This window comes from Ochotona curzoniae, unplaced genomic scaffold, assembly GCF_017591425.1.
Source record: "Ochotona curzoniae isolate NIBS_2020 unplaced genomic scaffold, NIBS_Ocur_1.0 contig_3498, whole genome shotgun sequence".
NCBI lineage: Eukaryota > Metazoa > Chordata > Mammalia > Lagomorpha > Ochotonidae > Ochotona > Ochotona curzoniae.
This window is the reverse complement of record NW_024465885.1, coordinates 17,156,607-17,177,892: the sequence shown is the minus strand read 5'-3', so window position 1 is coordinate 17,177,892 and position 21,286 is coordinate 17,156,607. Positions and strand designations below refer to the sequence as shown.

The window sequence follows — 21,286 nt, the reverse complement described above, 5'->3', positions numbered from 1 at the left end:
AAATAAAGAGAATCTTTCGAGACACTTTCAACTGGTTCTATCACCTTCCAGCCTGCTTTGTCATCACTGTCTGCCATCTAGCCCAGTCTAGCAATGTTGCCTATCATTCACTGCCATCCAATAATTTTATAGACCATCTGTCACTCAATATCTTATTGTCTTGCTCACCGTGATCCTGTGTCCTGCTGTCATCCTGTGTGGCCTCAAAGTTCATGTAGATGAGCTACCTGCCACTTGGAGTTGTTTAACCCACCATGCATCTCTTCCAAACAATAATAAAAAGTTAGCCAGACAATAGATGTTTGGGGCCCGGCGCGGTGGCGCAAGTGGTTAAAGGTCCTCGCCTTGCACGCCCGGGATCCCATATGGGCGCCGGTTCTAATCCCGGCAGCCCCGCTTCCCTTCCAGCTCCCTGCCTGTGGCCTGGGAAAGCAGTCGAGGACGGCCCAAAGCTTTGGGACCCTGCACCCGCGTGGGACACCCGGAAGAGGCTCCTGGCTTCGGATTGGCATAGCATCGGCCCGTTGCGCTCACTTGGGGAGTGAATCATCGGACGGAAGATCTTCCTCTCTGTCTCTCCTCTCTGTATATCTGCCTTTCCAATGAAAAAATAATAAAAATAAATCTTAAAAAAAAATAATAGATGTTTGGTCTGTTAGAACAGACTCCTGAATCCTACAGTAGAATGCCTAGATTTAAATACAGTTACATCTCCCAGTACCAGCGGCCTGCCAGTGTGTATCCTGAGAGACAGCAGGCTGAAGTAGCTGGGCCCGCGCCATGCATGTAGGAGATCTAGATGATGTTGCTGGGTCCTGGTCCTATCTCTGGATGGCACCTGAGAATGATCTAAAGGCTGAGAGCACTCTACTTCTCTGCCTTTCTAATGAATGAATCCATGTTTTTAAAAAGCTGACGGGAAAATTAAATTTAAATTGATTTCATTTTTATTCTGGAAGAGCTTCCTCTCTGTCTCTCCTCCTTTCTATATATCTGACTTCCCAATAAAAGTAAATACATCTTTTAAAAAATTGTAGGATACAACCTTAACATACAAAAACAAGAAGCATGTTTCTACACTAATACTGAATCCACTAAGGAATCAAAAAGCAGTCCAGTTCATAACTGCTACCACAACCCAAAACAAAATAATAAAACTCTAGGAATACATTTAGCCAAGGATGTGGAAAACCTCCACAATGAGAATATTTAGAATAATGATGAAAGAAACCAGAGACCAAAAAAAAAAAAAAAAGGATCTCCCAATTTCATGGATTAGTAGAAATATTATTGTTAAATATGTCAATCCTACCCAAATGAATTTAAAAATTCAAGGAAATTTGCATCAAAATATCAATGACATTCTGCACAGAATTAGAAGAAAATAAACCAAAAGTCATATGAAACCACAAAAGATGCAGAATGACCAAAACTACATAGTACATCAACAACAGCAACACACACACACACACACCTATTACATAAAGATGGTGGCATCACATGTTACAGAAAACTATAGCAGTACTCTAGCAATGGGCTGCTGGCCTAAAAACAGACATACTGTAATGGAACACAGTAAACACCCCAGAAACAAATGCACTCATTGATTCTTGACAAAGGAGCCTAAAACAACACTGCAGAAAGGACAGCTTCTTGAATAAATAATGCTGAGAAGTCACCTTCAATAAAAATAAACTAAAAATTGAAAGACCTGAAACCATGCAGCTATTAAAAGAAAACACAGCCCTTTGCTAATGGCCTCTGAAAAGCAGTGGAAGATGACACAAATGTTTGGAACCCCGCTACCACAATGGAGATTCAGATGATGCTCCTGGCTCCTGGCTTCGGCCTGATCCAGTCCCAGCTATTGTGGCCAATTGGGAAGTGAACCAGGGCCTGAAAGCTTATTTTTTTCTCTTTTTCTCCACCCTCTGCCCCCTTCTCTTCCTCTCTGTAATTCAGTATTTCAAATAAATACATAAATCTAAACAACAACAAAAACCCTACAAGTATATATATCATCTGACCTATCTCATTTCTGGACATACTTATCAGGTGAGCTCTTAATAATAAAGGGGTCAAGAGGTCATGTTGTGGCTCAGTAGGTAAAGCTACTACCTCTGGTGCCAGCATTGCACCGGCACAGCTCTGGCCATGATAGCCACTTGGGATGTAAACCAGTGGGTGGATCTTTCTGTCTTTTCTTCTGTAACTCGACCTTTCAAATGAATAAATAAATAAATAAAGACAAAGAGAGAAAAAGAAAAAAAGGTAATAAATGATTCAGAATGACCTACTTAATGTTCATCAGTTGTTTCTTCTCAAGATATTCTAGTGCAGGGGCCACAAACCCCAGAATCTTAAAGTGTCGGATGGATAACATAAATAAAAGAAAAAAAAAATTGATGAAAGACAAGAGGAGACACGAGGCCAACTGTGGCCAACTGGAGATCTATATTGCATCTATAGGGGCAGCTGGTTCAATCTTCCTGTGTTGGAATATGTGCTAATGCTGACAGAACTTCCTCATTTTTCAATAAAAGCTATACAACTAAAGTTTTACATACATGTTTCTGATTATTTAAATGCCACAAGAGCTGCACAAAGTGTCTATGGGCTAAACATGACCACCAGGCTGTCACTATATTTTGTATGGTCTAATGTCTATTTGTTCAGCATTAAAAAAAAGGCAACCACAGTGGTAAGATCAGATCATACTCACACTCAGCCAAATAGCCTTTTCCTCCTTGTGGCTCACTACTAAAATAAATAAATAAATCTATACACCAAATCTGTTAACAGAATTGCTGTTCCTTGAGCCACTGGAAATTGGCCATACTGCAAAGGTTCAACAGATACCTGGTGAATAGTTGGTTGATTAGGGCTCTTCTATCACAATTGGTGCTCAGACGCAGAAATATTTATTCTTTTCTTAGATTTAATTTTTTTGACTGCATCACTGCAGATAGAACTCAGCACTTTATGTTAGCCCCGAAAAGAGAACCTGTGAGGAAATCACATCATAATTAAGGAAATACATTTTTGGGATGATTACCTGGGTTTTCATTGATCTTAATGTATACCCTAATACCTGGAAGATGCTAGTCTTTTTTTTTTTTAAAGATTTATTTTATTTTATTTTTTTATTGGAAAGGCGGATATACAGAGAGGAGAGACAGAGAGGAAGATCTTCCGTCCGATGATTCACTCCCCAAGTGAGCCGCAACGGCCGATACTATGCCGATCCGAAGCCAGGAGCCTCTTCCGGGTCTCCCACGCGGGTGCAGGTTCCCAAAGCTTTGGGCCGTCCTCGACTGCTTTCCCAGGCCACAGGCAGGGAGCTGGAAGGGAAGCGGGGCTGCCAGGATTAGAACCGGCGCCCATATGGGATCCCGGGCGTGCTAGGTGAGGACCTTAACCACTTGCGCCACCGCGCCGGGCCCGGAAGATGCTAGTCTTATGGAAGGATGAACTGACATTATTGAGGACTCCACTGCTGTCTTTTGGGACACGACACTGTCTTCCAAAATATGGTTAAAAAGAATAAGATGGTGCATTATTTCTACCAGCCATCACCAATATACAGTTGGTTTTCTTTCTTTTTTTTCCCTTCCTTTCCTTTCCTTTTCTTTCTTTTCCTTTCTTTTCCTTTCCTTCTTTCCTCCTTTCCTTCTTTGAAAGACAGAAAGGTAAGAAAGTGGTGATAAAGGAGGAGCAGAGAGCATCTCTGTTGGCTTACTCTGCAAATATTTACAGTATTTGGGTCTGCAATAACTTCATGCCAGGTGCCAGGACTTTTATCTAGTCACCCACATGGGTGGCAGCAGCCCAGATACTTAAGCCACCATCTGCTGCCTTCTCAGACATATTAGAGAAAGTTATACCAAAAGTGAAGATAAGACTTGAACCATTACTCACATAGGGTGCACCTGTTCCAAGCATTGGCTTAAAGTACTGAAAACTCTGTAGTACTATTTTCCTAAGGCAAGAACACTACAAGTCAGGAATGCAGGTAGAAAAAGAAGAGATATTGATCACTATATGCTCTAAAAAGATGATGAAGTCCTAACCTATCAATATTTATAAATGCACCTTTATTTAGAAATAGTCTCGTCAAATGTCAAAATTGAGATTCTTAGGGTAAGACCTAGTCCAATATGACAGTGTTCTTAGACATGGAGACATTTGAACATACAGGGAAGATAATGTGAAAATACAGGAAGAATGTCATCCATGGAAAATGTGAGGCTACTGGAAGCTAGGGAAAAAGGACGAAGCAGATCCTCCCACACCCCGCACCTGACACCTCCACGTCAGAGTTGTAGCCTCCAGAATTGGGGCAACACAATTTTTTCCTGTTTCATATATATCTAGTGCTTGACACTTTGTTATGTTAGTCCTAGAAACTAATGCGGTTTGGCATTCTGATTTTTTCCATGCATTTTTCTTACAACTGGGTTCCGCTTATCTAGAAACCCAGAAATTAAGCAGGAATGAATTTATAAAGCTATTTAACATATTCTCCACAGATTCTGAATATGAGACTGCCAGGTAGCCAATTGAAGTCACTTACTGCTGTTAAAATACAATCATACAATTAGACTGAAATGATGACAACCATCAAGGCAACGTAAAGTTATTGCCACACAACATATCAAGGTAAGGACTGTAGGTCGTCCCGGATTCCAGGACTATCAACTACTAACCAAACACTATCTACATAGCAGAAACAGAAGTGGAGCAGTGGATGCACTATTCATGAGAGAGAACAAGGGCACAGATTCTTCCTAAATAAGGGTATGGTTCATCTCACTGGGCAGACAGGATCACGAACAGTTCTTGAAGGCAAATAAAATGGGTAGTGAAGGAATCCTGAATATTAACACAAACTTTATACCAAGAGAGACACAGAAGATCCTTAAAGCCCCTAACTCTTCTGTTTGTCTATTTTGGAGCTGTAGGGTATGCTGGCACACTACATTACATCATTTTACCCAGAGATCCCTGCACAGCAGAGGAGAAATAACAGCCATCACTTGGTGACAGAATATAAGAAATTTTAATCTCAACCCTTCCTCTCCAAGTGTGATGACCACAGCCTGTTCAAGACAGAGTGTCCAGCGGTGCAGCAGTTAACGGCATAGTTACATACAAGTATTCTCAAATGTTGTTTGTGGGGGAAAGGGAGAGGTGTGTATGGTATACTGCCAATTATTGGGATGTACAGCCTTTTCTTGCTTTTGTATCCTTCCTAGCAACCATTCCTGTGTAGGAACCGTCCTGGTATTCTGTGTGATTCCAGTGAGCCACCAATCACAGAACTCCAGAGCTAAGTAAAGCCAAATGATGAGGCTCTTCGAGAAACCTGATGTGCAAACAGAGACCCACAGAGCATGTTGGCAATTAGAATGAGCCCATCTGATGAAGGCTTCCAAAGTACAGCTACATAGGTTCTCAATGCCTTGCAGATAACCAAAACACTCAAGTCAAACTGAGCACATACCAAAATGGTTATGATGTTGCATGGGCTATTCTTATGTCGGAGAGCCTGGTTTGAGCCCTAGGTTCTCTGTTTGCAATCCGATTTGCTGTCAATGTGTATGGGATGGGAGGGAAGAGAGCAGATGATGGTTCACCTATTGGGATTTCTGCCACACACGTGGGCAACCTGGATTAATTTCACAGCTCCTGTCTTCAGGCTGGCCTGTCCTGGCTGTTGCAGGCATTTGGGACTCAACCAGAGGCTTACTCTCTCTCTCTCTCTCTATCCTCCAACTCAAAAACAATCAAAACAAAACAAAATGGTTTAAAGTTACTGGCTTGTCCATATACGGTTATTTAAGATGCCCCATTCAGGAGCCTTCCTTTAAATTGATTTAATTTTTCTATCCTCCTTCCCTTCTTCTCTCTTCTTTCCTTGCTTAGTTAGCAAGAGTTCATGACTATTGCTTCCAGTTAAAAATATCCATGTTCCTTATCAGGCTTTGACAATTATTTGCATAGGCCTGTTAAGTTACAAAGAAGATGTTAATCTTGGTGGACAGAAAAGACCTAATATGGAAAATATTGCAGTTTTCTCAAATTAATAATAAAATAAGTACAGAATATGCTGCTCTTCCTATATGTCAAAAAAACTGTCTTTAATTCTTGAAACAGCATGAAAAAGGAAGAAAAACATAAGGGTAATATCTAGGGTAGGCTTCAAGTCACCCATGAGTGACAGTGTGGATAAGGCCAGATTGGCATAGCCAGAATGCATCTTCTCCCTCTATTTCCTTTAACTATAGGCCCTTAATGTACACATTATACACTGAAAATATACAGATATTTCTCACCCTTGCTCTTTCTTGACCCCCACCATCACACGTGAAGGGACTTTAAAACCACTTGTGAAAAATGGAACTAAAGTATGTTTTTCTTGGTGCAAGTTTATGCATGGATTTCAAATTTTCTTCTGCAAAAAAATCCTAATTTTAATTTCACTTTCCACAAATGTTTTGAATCTTCATTGTGCATGTGTGCATCTCTGTGGAATATCTAAAAAGGCATTTAATATCTCAGAATAACTTCTCTATTTTTAAAGAAGTTGCACCAGCTGACTTCTAAAAATTCCCTCAAAAACAAATCTACAAATTGTAATACTTAATTGAAAAAAAAAACCCTGCAAGTATATTTCCATAGATGACATAATGGTTGAGAGTTCCAATTACTTCTCAAACTCTTAAGAAATAAAAATATTCCACCAGTCAGACATGAATTTTAATCCAATTAAGTTACCAGTATCTTTAGGCAAAGGAATTGAAGAATCAAATATTTTCTGTATGAATTACTAATTTTATGCCAATTATGTCTCTATGTAATATACAATTCTCCACGTATTTTATACAAACACATGTGTGTACGTATATAAGACACACAAAGCCATCATTTTTACCTTTCTAGATTAACTCAAAATGAAACATTATCCTCACGAGAAGCTCTAGCAAATCCCTGTGACAAAGAGTAAGATGTAATCACTGCCTCTTTGTCCTCTGCTGAAGGATGGTCAGGAAGCAAATATTCCAGGATTTGATGTTCCTAATGTGCTAGTTAATGGATTAGTGCTATCAGTTAACAAATGGGCTTAACAGCAATGCTTTAAGAAATTCTACAGCTGCAGTGAACACTCCTATAGATTAAAAAAAAAGTCTTAAGACAAAATTTTTAAAAATTAATTTGCCTTTATCACTAATTAATAAAACTAATGGAATGTCAGTAATTTAATCCTCCTGAAACTTCTATCTTTGGAACATTTGCTTCGGAGCTAAAATTATTTGTAAGAGTAATGTCTCCCATGTTAATTCCTCAGAATTGGAACAACATAAAAATGCATTTTTGGCCATTGAAGATACTCATACTTTAGGAAGCAAATAAATTAAGTGATGATGAAAATGCACAATTCCTCAAAAAAATTTCAGAGAAAACACTATTTTGCCTTGGATCTGGACATGGCAACATAAAAACACACAAAGTAAGAAGAATTCAAGCCATCAGCTGGAAGTGGCACTCACTGTCAAAATTCCGCAGTACAGAAAGACCCGAGAAAGAACAGTATTTAACAGTTTCAGATAGCAAGGTTATAAAATGACATCTGCTAGGCAAACCTTCAGCCATCCTAAAACAGCTCATGTGCTGCTGTAAGTGAGAAAAGCAAACCAAGCTCAAAGTCCAGAAATTGCAAAAGGGAGCTTGGTTGCCGCAGGGGGTGCAGGCTCAGGGCTGGCACTACTTCTAACTCTGAGGTGCAGCAGCGGTTCTTTTTCTCCTCTGCAATGTGCGTGTCCTTGCCCTGCGTCGGAGACCTCGGGCTGATGCGAGTGAACCGGTGGGTGTTCGAATTTTTAAAGTTATGGCTTATGCCCTGCAGGCAACACTGAAGTCTCACCACAGAGCAAAGAACAAATGACCCCGTAGGCTCCTGGATCCGGAATCCAAGGCTGCTTGGGTGGCTGTGGGGAAACGTACGGGAAAGTTCGGAGGGCGCTGCAGCCCGTGAGAAGAAAATCCTGCCATCCTGGGCACCGAGTGCTGGGGGAGGACGAAGACAAGACGCTATGGGTTACTCACAGTTTGCCTCTGAGACGGGAAGCACTAGGGCGAGGCACACCAGCAGCGCCCCACAACGCCCCCCGAGAACCCTCATTGCAGAGCGGCAGAGGCGCGGGCGGGAGCCGGAGCCTGCCGCGGGACCCGAGCGCTCGGCGCGCCGCGCAGCCGCGAGCCCTGGCACTGCTTTGTGCTGACTGCGGCGCGCCGGCGCCAGGGAGGAACCGCCGGGGGCGGGGGCCCGATGGGGGAATGCGAGAGCTAGGACATTTCCTGGAAGCTTTCGGGACGGCGAGGGGGAGGGCTCAGGAACCTTGTATGCCTGGTAAACACAGCAAAGCACGCGTCATTTCGCCCCCAATTCCTGCCTTTGCTTTTACAGGGAAAGGACGCGCAGTGCAACTCTTGGCCACCAGAGCTGCAGGACCTAAAGAGTTCTGAGAGTTCTGAGGCGAGAGCTCCAGGCTTACACTGGGTTGCGGGGGAGAGGATGTGAACCAAAACTTGGAAACAAGTGAGGCCATTAGGAAGACAACAGAGAAGGAGGAATGGAAAGACGGGGAATGTTTATGACCATTTACATTTTTGTTTTAGTTTTGGATTTATGGTGTAAAAACGCTCGAAAACATTTTGGTGATATCTGAAATTCTGTTACCTTCATAAAATTATTTGGGGTTTTGCATATTGCTTGTTTAGTTTTTGGAATGAGCATCATACAAATGTTAAATATGTTTAAGGCTGCCTTGGCAGTAAAAGCGCCTGAATTCAAGTGGCAATGTGTACTGTGCCACTACATTGTGGTGCAACTTAATTCCTTGGGGCTGGCCTTGGTGAAGTGCTTATGATGCCAGCATCCTGGCTCAGCATCCTGGCTCAGTGGGTTGACACCTGCCATACCAGCATCCTGTGAGCGCTGGTTGGAGTCCTGGGAAAGGACTCCAGAAGATGGCCTTAAGTGTTTGGCCCCTGCCACCCATGTGGCTCCTGGCTTCCATTAGAACCATTCGAGTTTGGCCTGCAGGGCAGATGCCATAACTGTAGGAATTGGAACATCTGTTAGTTCACAGCAGAGTGTCAACAGATTTAAGATACCCCTCTCACTATGTCTCAATGTCTCTGTAATTGCTTTCTTTAGATGCTAGCATCCTATATATGTGTATTTGGGTTCAGGTGCTGGCTGTCCTGGCCATCACAGCTTCCTGGGAGTTTGCACTCTGAGGGGCACAGGTGATAACTCAAACACACTGATTCTTTGCCACCCACCTGGGAAGCCCAGATTGCGCTCCTGGCTTCCAACTGGCCACTGCTGATGTGCTCATTTTTACCACACTGGAGTTGGAAGATCTTTTCTTGCTTCTCAAATGACCAAATTTGTATCTCTTCTCCCACCATTCAAATAAGTAAATACAAATCCAACTCTGTGACCTCTCTTGGCCTCCATGGTATTATATGTTTAGTGGGAATAGTTTAAAAACTTTCCATAGTTCTAATGGAAGGATTTTAAGAGAGAGCATATGGAGAGGGGAGGGCATTATGACATGGTAGATAAAGTGGCACCTTCACCACAAACATCCCCTTAGGCATTGGTCTGTGTCTGGGCGTGTGTTCTGGCTTCTCTACTTCTGATGCAGACTACTACCAATGACCTGGGAAAAGCAGGGGAGGAGGTCTCGGACACTGGGACCCTGCACCCTGTGGGGACCTGGATGGTGCTTTTGGACTTTAGCCTGGTTTAGCCCTAGCATTCTAAGTCCCTTAGGGAGTGAGCCAACAAACAGAGAATCTCTCTCTACCTCTGTTCCTTTGTAAATTCGACTTTCAAATAATTTATAAATAGCAATAATCAATAAATATTTAGTATTACTTTTACTCTGGGAAAATGAAGTATCAGGTAATTTTTTTAAATATCATCACACTTTTTCCCATTTAGAAATATTTTGTTTTCTTTTATGATACAGTTCCATAGGCTCTGGGGTTACCTGTGCCCTCCCCAAAGTTTCTCCCTTCACCCCATTGATTTCCCCTCTAGTTTTACAATGGGTGTCTTTCATTTGAAGTCATAGCTGTTTTTGAAATGTTATTGAAGTGGAGCAGCCAAGACATGAACTGGTGCGCATATGCGATCCCAGCAGATGCAAGGCAAGGATTTAGCCACTAGGCTATTATGCCAGGCCCATGTGCCTCAAATTTGATTAGGTAATCATATTTCAAGAGTCTCTTCTGGCTCTAGAGTTTTCTTGTTATGTGATTCAGCTGGGTAGAGATTGATCAATACTCAAATCACCTTTTCTGAAAAAGAATTTGAGTTGGAGAATTTTTATTCACTTAGTACAGGATAACAGTTTTCTTTCTAGGTCTGGCTGTTTCTTAGATTACATTGACATAATCACCGAAAACATCAATATTGATTATGTGATAATTCTAGAATAATAGCAGCAAAGCTTTCATCATTCAGAATAAACTACATCATGTTGTGGTAAAGTAACCATAAATTTCCATGCCTTTTTGTTTATTATTTGCCTTCAATATGTTGGCTTAGCCTTCCATACTATTTTGAACTTCAAAGTCTACACAGACTTCCAAAATTACCATCACAATGAAAGAGAGAATGAATGGTTTCGCCCAGAAACAACATATTATTCATATTGCATTGGACAAACCAAGTCACGTGGCATCCCAGACCTCAGGAGGGTGGGAGTCATTATCTCACTTATCTATAAGAACTAGGAATGGCTAACAGCATTTGTGTCTCCTGAACAATTTATGATGTTGAGTAACAGGGTCACTGGAGTTAGCTAACTGACTATTGGCACTAGACCTGTATCACCACCTGAACTGTGGAAGCAATGAAATGGAGCCAGTTCTAAGCACACTCATATTTTTTGGAAAAATGAATAGGACTCCAGAAATGATGAAGGAAACTGCATATGGTAAGACAGAATATTAAATTCTCCAAAGAAACATGTTCTTGAAAAGGAAAGAAGGAAATAAGGGAAGAGGTTAGCAACTATGTTTAGGAAGCAGAGGAAGACTGGCTAAGGAGATAAGGAAACAAGAATCCATAATTGTCATGGGCCAAGGCAGGGCAAGCGTTTTAGAAGAGCTGACTGTAGTAAATGCAATTAAAGAGGGCTGATGTAAAACACAATAAATGTTCTGAGTAGTTTGATAGGATAGGAACTTAACCATGGTAGAGATAATATAATGCAAATCAACAATAGAGCGTTTGAGGGCTTGAAATCACTAAGAGAAACAGTTGTGAGACGAGTGAGCAGGAAAGGTAGCTAAATGGAAGGGAGGACGATGGCGTTATGCTGCCTGGTCGACCTATTCCCTCCCACTGAGACTGCAGGAAGATGTGCCTCACTGGCTTACACTAACTACAAAATCTGCCGCTATTTACTAAAGAGCCACCTCAGCTTTATTTCTCTTGCTTCTTCATTTATAGCATTTCGAAGTACGGCTTTAGTAACCCTGTCCATGCCCTTTTGCTTTCATCTTACAAAAGGGATAGTGGTTTAGAGACAGTAGATAGTTTCATAAATGTGCTTATGTACAAATACATATGTATATATTTACACACACACATATTCTATATACATGCTTGATTTAGTCACATAAATTCATTAAGAGCGAAGAACAATTTAAAATCCACACCTATCTTAATCCCAAGCTACTGTTTTCCCTTGACCACACTGGGATTCTCACTGTTCTCCTTATAGCAGGCTGTGAAAACAGATGAATAGAAAGTGAATGGCTACACAGGCACCTGCATATCACGAGTGTTTTGTTTTTTTTTCCTAGAGGACTGTATTTGTCATTTTCCTCTCTGAAGATTTTAGTACAAGTGCAGATATTAACGAGCTGTTTTAAAAAGTACAATATTAAACAATTAAACATAAGCTAACAATCTCCGGCTTGCAGGAATCAACAGTCAGCAATTCATGTTTCCAAAAATCCTGAAACGAACACCCATTGAAAAGTTCACACTGGTTATTTTGGTGTAGTAGATTTTTTTTTTTAAGATTTATTTCTTTTTATTGGAAAGTCAGATATACAGAGAGAAGGAGATACAGAGAGAAAGATCTTCCATCTGCTGGTTCACTCCCCAAGTAGTCGCAACGGCCGGAACTAAGCTGATCCAAAACCAAAGCCAGGAGCCCAGAGCCTTTTTAGGGTCTCCCACGTCGGTGCAGGGTCCCAAGGATTTGGACTATTCTCCATTACTTTCCCAGGCCATAAGCAAGGAGCTGGATGAGAAATGGGCCTGCCGGGATTAGAACCGGCGTCCATATGGGATCTCGGCATGTTCAACGTGAGGACTTGAATTACTAGGCTACTATGCCTGGCTCTTGAGGGGTGATAATTCAATTTTTTCCCCCACATTTTCTATAAGAAAGATATATTTTTGCAATCCTTACACTCCTAAAACGAGTATCAAATAATCCCATTTCACGTTTTACGTGGCAATGAGTAACTAGAGGTTAAAATATCAGGCTCTTCTGAATTAAGACAATTTGGCAAGTGAGTTTTTCTCATGCCCGTAACTTGTAATTGTGTCAGTATCTTATTTGTGTAGTTGTGTAGGCGGAGCATGCCCAGGATCCCAGAGAGTCCCCATGCCTACTGCCTGAAACAAAACAAAACAAAACCAAGTCTCGTGCACCATAAGAGCTGAGGTACCTAGATCCCAGGTGGGACTGCTTCAGACAAAACCAGAACAGCATCCTTGGCCGGCAACAAATTTATGATAAATAAAAAGCCTATCTTCAGAGCCGACTCTGTTTCTACCTGGACGCTCCAGTTGCTTGGTTACGTTCACCCTCTTCCCCTCCGAGTTCCGCCCCCGTCCTGGAAAGAGGCGGGGAAAAGGCCCTTTCAGCCATTCAGAGGTCCCCATCGCGGGGACCCAACCAATGATTGGAACTTTGCCCTGTGGGCGGTGCTTGGGGGGCCTTCCGCGCCTCGGAGGAACGTCAGCACGTCGACGCGGGGCTTTTCTCCGGCCAGGTCCCGCTAGCCCAGCCGGGGCGTGTTTGCGCCTGGAGTGCCGCTGTCCCTGAGCGAGGAGGACCGTGGCTGTCCGCTCGCGGGTCGGAGCGGTTGGCGGGACGTGGAGCCGCTGCTCCGGGCCTTTTCGCTCCAACGGCGCCTGGCAGAGGCGGAGGCCCCCGGGACCGGCGCTCGGTAGCTAGGAGCCCATCCCCGCCCTGGGCTCGCATGGGAGGTGGCGGGAGGAGCGGCCTGGGATGTTCAGTCTGATGGCCAATTGCTGCGGCTGGTACAAACGGTGGCGAGAGCCCATCAGGTAGGCTGGAGTGGCTGGGGATGCGCTCAGGGCCGGCCGGGACCCCGCCTCTCTCCGAACTTTGGGTGATGCTGCTGGCGTCCCCTTTTGACTTGTCCTGGGAGGCCGACTGAAAGGTGTAGCCTTTTAAGTTCTCATCTACGCTGCTCGTCGTTTTTATATTTTAATTAGGTTTGGATTTCTTTAAAAGTTGTGCAGTATATGCAGGTATGTGATTGAGAAACTCTTAGTGATGATTTTTTCTCTAAACCTTCTATGATAGTCACTTGTGGAATATGTTTTGGTAATAGCCACACACCCCAAATTTATATTCTCTTTTCCCCTTGTGTTAGAAAACCTGGGCTTTGAAATCTGGCTCTGCTACTTAACAATTACATGATTCAACTACTTTTGGCTCCACCTCCCACATATATTAAAGGCGATGATAATATCTCTGTCTTTGAAGTGTTGCATTCAGTAAGTGTTGGATGGTGCTTTCCTTAATGTAGTTTCAGATTTCATATAGACTTTCGTTGAAAGGATCAGCTTCTGAACACTTTATGCTGCAATGCCAGCAGTGTTAATACTTTGTTTCTAACCCTTTGTAGTCCACTCAACAAACACTTAAGAAAATGCCATGCGCCAACATCTGTGTTGGGAAGGAATAGTGAACGTTTTTACGACTTGGGGTCCAAGCTTTAAGGAGACTTGAGCTAGTAACTTCTTATACATAATGTTAACCTTTTTACAGTTCTTTGAAATTAGGCCTAGGATGAAATCCAGCAAGGTTTTAGAATTGTAGCACTTCAAATACAGAGTTTGTAGTGCCTTGTGGTTGAACTGTCTTACAAAGGATAATTGCAGAAAATTACCCTTACACAAAATAATGTTTGGGGAAACAAGTTTTGTTAAAGGATTTCCCCATCGCTAACTCTTATCAGGACTTGCAGGTCTGTGATATGAATGCCTCTCAAGAGTCAGGTGAGTTTCTGGGTGCAGGAATTGATTTGTTTGATCATGTTCTGGTCTGGTCCTGAACTCTCTCACTAAGACTTGAGGAGCATTCATGGTAGATGACTTCTTACGGTTCTCTCTTTGCTTTAAAAAATGTGTTTGATTTTTATGAAGGCAATACAGCATAGGTCCTTCCAACTAAAAATTCTCAAAATTTGTAATTTAGAGAAGGAATTTCCAGTGTATGTCATCATCTTTGCATCTCAGTGAAATGTCTCTGGCACGGTTTTTTAAAAAGTAGAATTTAGTATTAATATTCAAGTTGCATTAGTAAAGTGAATTGGAAGTCAACTTTGCACCCGAGTGTATTTTCTTTTTTCATGAGTATCATGTATATCTATGGTGTTCAGCAAGCAGTCTAGCGGACAGTTCCATTTGTTATTCTGAAATATATGAGTCAAGAAAGCTGATTTTGTGCTTTTATGATCTGTATTTTTTCTTAGAAAAAAATAATTTTGAGCATTAAATTTATATTTTTCATAGCTTTTTAAAAGTTTTAGGTTATGCTATTGTGTATTGAGGTTGGCCCTCATGTTTTGTTAAGACGTGTTTGCAAATGTAACAGAGGTGATGGTGAATGTTAATGTATGCTCTGACTTTCCGTTCTGACATATGTATCCTGTACTGTTTATTTACTCAGCTGTCCTCACGCAGATTCACTTCCAGTGAGCGTCTTCTTCTGTAGATTGGGGTCAGAATGTGGATAGTTGGGATAAGGGTAAGGCAACAGTCGGAAACCAACTGTTAAAGCATGTCTCTAGGTTGAATTTGGGACCAGGAAGATAAGCATGTCAGGAACCCAGGCAGTGTTCAGACCGTCCTGCTGCTGTTTGCTGCCAGTCAGAATATGAAACCTAGGCGTTTGAGCTATGCAACCTGATCTTGAATAGAATATACTACTAGACTGTCAGAAATGGCTTGTTCCGGCAGTGAGGTATAGTGGTTAGTGTTCTGCTTTATTTCTTTGAGAGGCAGAGCACCAGAGAGAGAGATCTTCCATCTACTGTTCATACTCCTCATGTGGCCACAGCTGCCAAGGCTGGGCCAGACTGAAGCCAGTAGATGGAAACTCCGTCTGAGTTTCCCACATGGATGACAGGGCCCCAAGTTGTTGAACCATCATCCTCTACCTTTCCATTCCATTAGTAGGAGACTGGATCAAAAGTGAGCAGCTGGGGCTTGAACCACCACTGTGATATGATAGGATGCAACAATACAGGTTGCAGCTTCATCCACTTTGCCGCATCTCTGATCAAAAAAGAAAAAAATGCTTTGTTGCCTTTTTTTCTTTTTCACTTTTTGAGACCACAGTATAGTCATGAAAATTATGAAATTACTTTTTGTGGAATACTGTTTCAGCTGTAGACTTTATTCTGAGCTAACGAATTTTCTCACAATGTCCTTTTGTTCCATCCAGGATCTAATCTCTGATCCTGTGTTATATTTGGCATGTCTGTGTTATCTCTCCCAGTGTATGACAATTTCTTCTTTTCCTTGTCTATTTTAACCTTGACTGAAGAGTGCCCATCAGTTGTTTTGTAGATACCCATCAGTTTGCTTGTCTGTTTTCTTCTGATTTGACTAAGGGGTTGAATTCTTGAGAAAAATGTCAGAGATGACATGTTCTTTGCAGTGCAAGAAAAGCACTATATGGGTGTGTCTTATCATTGGTGATGTTCAACTCGATCATTTGTTTAAGATGGCGTTTGCTTGCTAGGTTTCTCAGTTTGGTTTGAGTGTGACTCCCAGAAGTTTGTCTCTGTCAAATGCTACCCTTTTGCAACATTTTGGAAGAGAAAATGTATTTAAGTATTTGGTGCTTTGTTAACAATTGTCATTCATTTGTGATCCTACGAGGTAAATACTCATTAGTGATATATTCTAGTTTTTTCTAAGATTTGTTCATTATATTTCAAAGGCAGAGTTATATATAGAGAAAGAAATCTTCCATTCCCTGTTCACTCCCCAAATGGCTACAATTACTGGGGCTGGGCCTGGATGAAGCCAACAGCCAGCTACTCCATCCATGGCTTCTGTGCAGCTCGAATTTGAACCAGTGCTGATATGAAAGGCCAGTGTCACAAGCGGCAACCCAACCTGCTGGGTCAAACAGTGACCTGCACTATTTTATCTTTGTTAGTATGAATACATATGCCTTTTTCCCCTTTCTTGTTCTAGTAAAAGAAGGGTTCATTTTTCCTTTCCAATGTTAATTCTTACAACAGTGTCCTGTGTTTTGTTTTATTTTTGTTGTTGTTTTCTTTAATTGTCACACATTTAGCCATCCTAAAATACACAGGTCAACATGTAGCTGAAATCCTAGATGACAGAGAGAGCTTCATGAGAGTCAACAATAAATTTAAACTTTGATCTGGAAATGTTTTTCTCAGTTTTACTGTCGGATATCCAGAATCTCTTCTATCTTCATAGCTTCCCTTGTATTTCTTCTTTAGAATGTGAATTTGTTGCGGGCTGTTGCTATGGTATAATAGATTAAATTGTATCCTATCATGCCAGTATCCCATAGAAGCAGGGGTTCAAGTCCTGCCTGCTCCACTTCTAATTCAGCTCCATGCTAATACACCCAGGAAGGCAGTGAAAGATGGCCCAAATGTTTGGGTGCCTGCCACCTCTGTGGGAGACTCAGATGAAGTTAAAGCTCCTGACCTTGGCCTGGCCAAAGATATAGAGTCTTCTAGTCTCAACACATCCAAAGGTGAGCTCATATAATCTCTTACTGTGTACTATATGATGTTTTTACTTCTGTTGTATTTATTAGTGAGTTACTTCTACTAATATGTTGCCTATATCAGAAGCTGAGAATAATCCTGAACATCTGCTTGTGCTTTGGAGTTTTTCACATTACCAAGGCTTTGGCTTTTGCTACTTAATACAGCAGTCCTTTATCTGCAGGGGATACATTCCAGAGCCCCAGTGGATACCGCAAGCTGTGGGTAGTGCCAAATGCTGTGTTTTTTCCCATATATAAATACGAATTACAAAATTTAATTTGCATTATGTATTTTTATTGGAAAGTCAAATATACAGAGAGGAGAAGAGACAGTGAGGAAGATCTTCCATCCACTGATTCACCCCCCAAGGGGCCACAACAGCCAGAGCTGAGCCTGTCTGAAGCCAGGAGCCAGAAATTTCTTCTGGGTCTCCCGCTCGGGTGCAGGGTTCCTAGACTTTGGGCTGTCCTCGACTGCTTTCCCAGGCCACAGGCAGGGTGCTGGATGGGAAGTGGGACCACCAGGATTAGAACCGGTGCCCATATGGTATCCCAGCACATGCAAAGCGAGGATTTTAGCCACTAGGCTACCGTGCCAGGTTCATAACAACAATTTTAAACACTGACTTGTACTGTAATAAACTTGCTGGCATCTTAGCTTGGAGGCTAAGTTTAAATAAACATTGCTAAAGCACGATGATACAGTCTATTAACTGGAGTCTGGTGACAAGCAGGCAAGTATCATTCACAATGTTTGTGTGCTGAACAGAAGGAATGGATCTCACTCCAGTAAATTTCTTTTTACTCCTCAAAACAGGGCATAATTTAAAATGGATCAATTGAATATTTCTAGAAATTTCTGCTTAATATTTTCAAAATATGCTCAAGGGCTGTTAACTGCAACTGTGGAAAGAAAAATTGGCAAGAAGGGCCCATTGTATCTTTAAATGTCTTCCTATATTTCTACCTTCCCACAATCATTTTCTCTGTTTAGAGTAGGTTTCCATTATTTCTCTTGTAGACTTATGTACCAATATTAGTGGCCTTTTTAGTGACTTTATGTGTTTAATACTTCTGATTGCCTTCATGGTAATATCTAAACTAATTACAAGGTTTTTGTGTTTTTTTCTGAGCCTTGGTGCATGGACTTTTCTTTCTCTTCTGGTCGTGCCAGCTATGGACTACCAAATCCTCTGGTTCCTCCATCTTATTTGGAACAAACCTGTGTTCTTTGGGGTGCTTCTAATCAGGCTTTTAATCTCAGTTGGGAGATTGTTCCCTTCAGGAAACTTCATTTGAAATAAGCAACATTCTTTACTCTTTCTTTGTTTCCTTAGCATAGTTTTGTGGTTTTTTTTTTTTTTTTTTGGATTCCACTTAGCCATGAGCTGTGGTGAAGTGTTCACGCAGCCCTACAGTAAGCCTTCTAGGATGTTTCAAGGCTAAACAGCCTTTGCAATTGATGTATTCTTATTGTGGAACATGGAAAGCACAGTTCAACCATTCAGCTATAATCTCAACCCCAGCCACACAGAGGTGATCACCATTTCTATTTGGGCATAGAATATCTTATATGTCTGGAAAACTCTAAAATAATAATAAAATAATAGACGCAGGGAACTGGATGGGAAGTGGAATAGCTGGGGCACAAACTGGCGCCCATATGGTCTCCCAGCTCATACAAGGCGAGGACGTTAGCTACTGGGTTACCTTGCAGGCCCAATTTTAAGTGTTTTTAGCAGCCTTTTCTCTATAGCAAACATTGCATTTTCTTTCCTTGTACATAATTTTGAGGGTGTTTGGGTGGTTTTTGAATTGTAGACATTTTTTTTTTCACATGGCACCTCTCTTTCTGTGTAATGTTTAGAAAGTTCATCACGTGCACCAGAATGTGTGCAGATCGGCCATTGTAGGCTCAGCACCAGCTGGCACGTGCTGGGACTGGGTGGATGTCATATTGGGCTGTACTGCAGTACCCCTGGCAGATGCAAGTTCCGGGTCTGAGAACATGCCTGGCAGGGTAATTGTGGGCACAGGGGAATTGCTAGGCTGCACCTATTGCTGTTGAGTAGAAGAGCCGTGACTGAATATGGGCCAAGCTGGAGAAGGTGGTAGGTGGCACCTGTCCGCGTACTTCAGGGCTGGGTCTGAGGGCAGGTTGAGCTGAGCTAAGTTGCAGCATCCACTGGTGTGCATGAGAACCAGATGGGCTAAGGAGTAGGATTGGCTAGATTACAGCCGAAACTGACATATGCAAAATCAGGGTTGGGGATGGACCTGGGTGGGGGCGGTTATTCTTACCTGCTTATGGGTGAGAACCGGGCCTGTGGTTGGCCACATCATCTGTTGGTTTGTGTGAAGTATGATGCTTAGGGTGAACTGACCATACAGTTGCATCCACCAGTATGTGTGCTGGTTGGTGCCGGTGACAGATTGTACTGACCTGCACTGGCTAGTGAATACTTGAGTTAAGTCTGAGTCACCCAGGTGAAGTTTCTTGACAGACTCCCTGACTAGACTGCTGGACACAAACCCTGGCCACTGAGAAAATCACAGGATTTGAGGTCTGACCTTGGGATTGATGTATTAGTACTGGACTTCTCAGTTGCTGATGCTTGTGCAATCAATGATCAGTATGTCTGGATCCACGTGGGACCAGACGGCTAGTTCATCTAGGTAGCAGGAGACATTATTTGCCTTGTAAGAGGATAGAAAACAGAACATGTTGGACAATTCTGCTTGCCAAGATTTGCAGCATGTTCCTGGTCTGTGGATACAATAATCTGGACTTTGCCAATCAATAGACCTTGGAAAGATTTTCTCAGCCCTGGAGCAACAAAACCAACAGCTTTTCAAAACTATCAAAATCATTCAAGTAACACTCTCAGAACACTCTCCCCACAGCAGGATCTCTGGGGCATCGCCCAATGACCATGCCCCATCCCCGGATGCTAATGTAGTTTGACGGCAAGGTGTGCCCTCCAACCCACTACCCTTTCCTTCCCTGTGCACACAGGAAAATCAAAAAACAAAAACCAAATTTAAAATTTCAACCACCTTCTTCAGTACCTGTACCTCCTCACCGTAATAAGAAGCCCATGCATCCCTTTCAACCATGTAAGCAGTATTAAAAAGAAAATAAAAAATTAAAAAAATAAAAGTCACCAAAAAAAAAAGAAGCAAGGTCATCAACATTCCAAGATTATATTCTTCTATACTTCCCTCTGGTATTTTGCCATTTTTTAAAAAGATTTATTTGCTTTTATTGAAAAGATATATAGGGAGGAGGAGAGACAGAGAGGAAGATCTTCCATCCACTGATTCACTCACCAAGTGGCTGCAAAGGCTGGAGCTAAGCCAATATGGAGCCAAGTGTCCCACATGGGTGAAGGGTCCCAAGGCCTTGCGCTGTCCTCAACTGCTTTCCCAGGCTACTGGGACCAGAACCCCTGCCCCATATTGGATCCTGGCGCGTGCAAGGCAAGGACTTAGCTGCTAGGCTACCATGCTGGGCCCTGTTTTGCAATTTTAATTTTTGTCATTTAGATCTTTTTTTGTAAGTTGTTTTGTATATGGGAATCAGCCTTTATCCTGGATATAAAACACAAGGTCTGATGAGACGTGTGGAACACATAACAGGTCTTTACTCTCCTGTATTGTGTTCGTAGCATGACCTTCTTTTTATACATAGTAGCATCAGATTATGAAATAGTATATATAAAATTTAATGATACAATAATCAAGAGTCAAAAGATGATTTTTAGATGTTTTTAGCTACAGCCCTGGCTGTTGTGGCCATTTGGGAATGAAGTAGCAGATGAAACATCTCTGTCTTTTCCCCTGTTACTCTTTCAAATAAATAAATAACATTTTTGTAAAAGTGCATATAACAAAAAACTAAATAGCTTCATTTTTCAGTTTTTTTTCTTTTTTTTTTTGGCATTCCATTGTTTAAGCAATGGAAAGGTATTTTTCCTATTATCAAAAGCTATAACAAGTACCCGTGTGTTTCCAGCTGGGACTTGTGAATATTAACCTTCAATTATCATATTTCAACTGCCTTAAGAAATAGGTAACAAATCCATACAGCTTTCTGCTGTCTTATCAATCTCTCATCAACTCTCCCCAGAAGTAAGCACTTGTCTGGATAACGTCTTGCCAATCAGTGT

General features: G+C 41.9%; 2 protein-coding genes across 5 annotated transcripts in view; one reads left to right on the top strand and one right to left on the bottom strand.

Moving 5' to 3' along the window:
• The window catches only part of PROS1 (protein S), a 70,124-nt gene extending 61,860 nt beyond the window's left edge, over positions 1 to 8,264 (bottom strand). Inside the window, exon 1 of the mRNA XM_040980612.1 lies at positions 8,107 to 8,264. Coding sequence (XP_040836546.1) covers positions 8,107 to 8,182 — 76 coding nt within the window. The 5' untranslated portion in view covers positions 8,183 to 8,264. The remainder of the gene's footprint in view (positions 1 to 8,106) is intronic.
• Positions 8,265 to 13,094: 4,830 nt separating this feature from the next.
• ARL13B (ADP ribosylation factor like GTPase 13B) overlaps positions 13,095 to 21,286 on the top strand; it is a 74,350-nt gene continuing 66,158 nt past the window's right edge. For all 4 annotated transcript variants that reach the window (XM_040980610.1, XM_040980607.1, XM_040980609.1 and 1 more), the window contains exon 1: positions 13,095 to 13,393. In XM_040980610.1, coding sequence (XP_040836544.1) covers positions 13,335 to 13,393 — 59 coding nt within the window. In that variant the 5' untranslated portion in view covers positions 13,095 to 13,334. The remainder of the gene's footprint in view (positions 13,394 to 21,286) is intronic.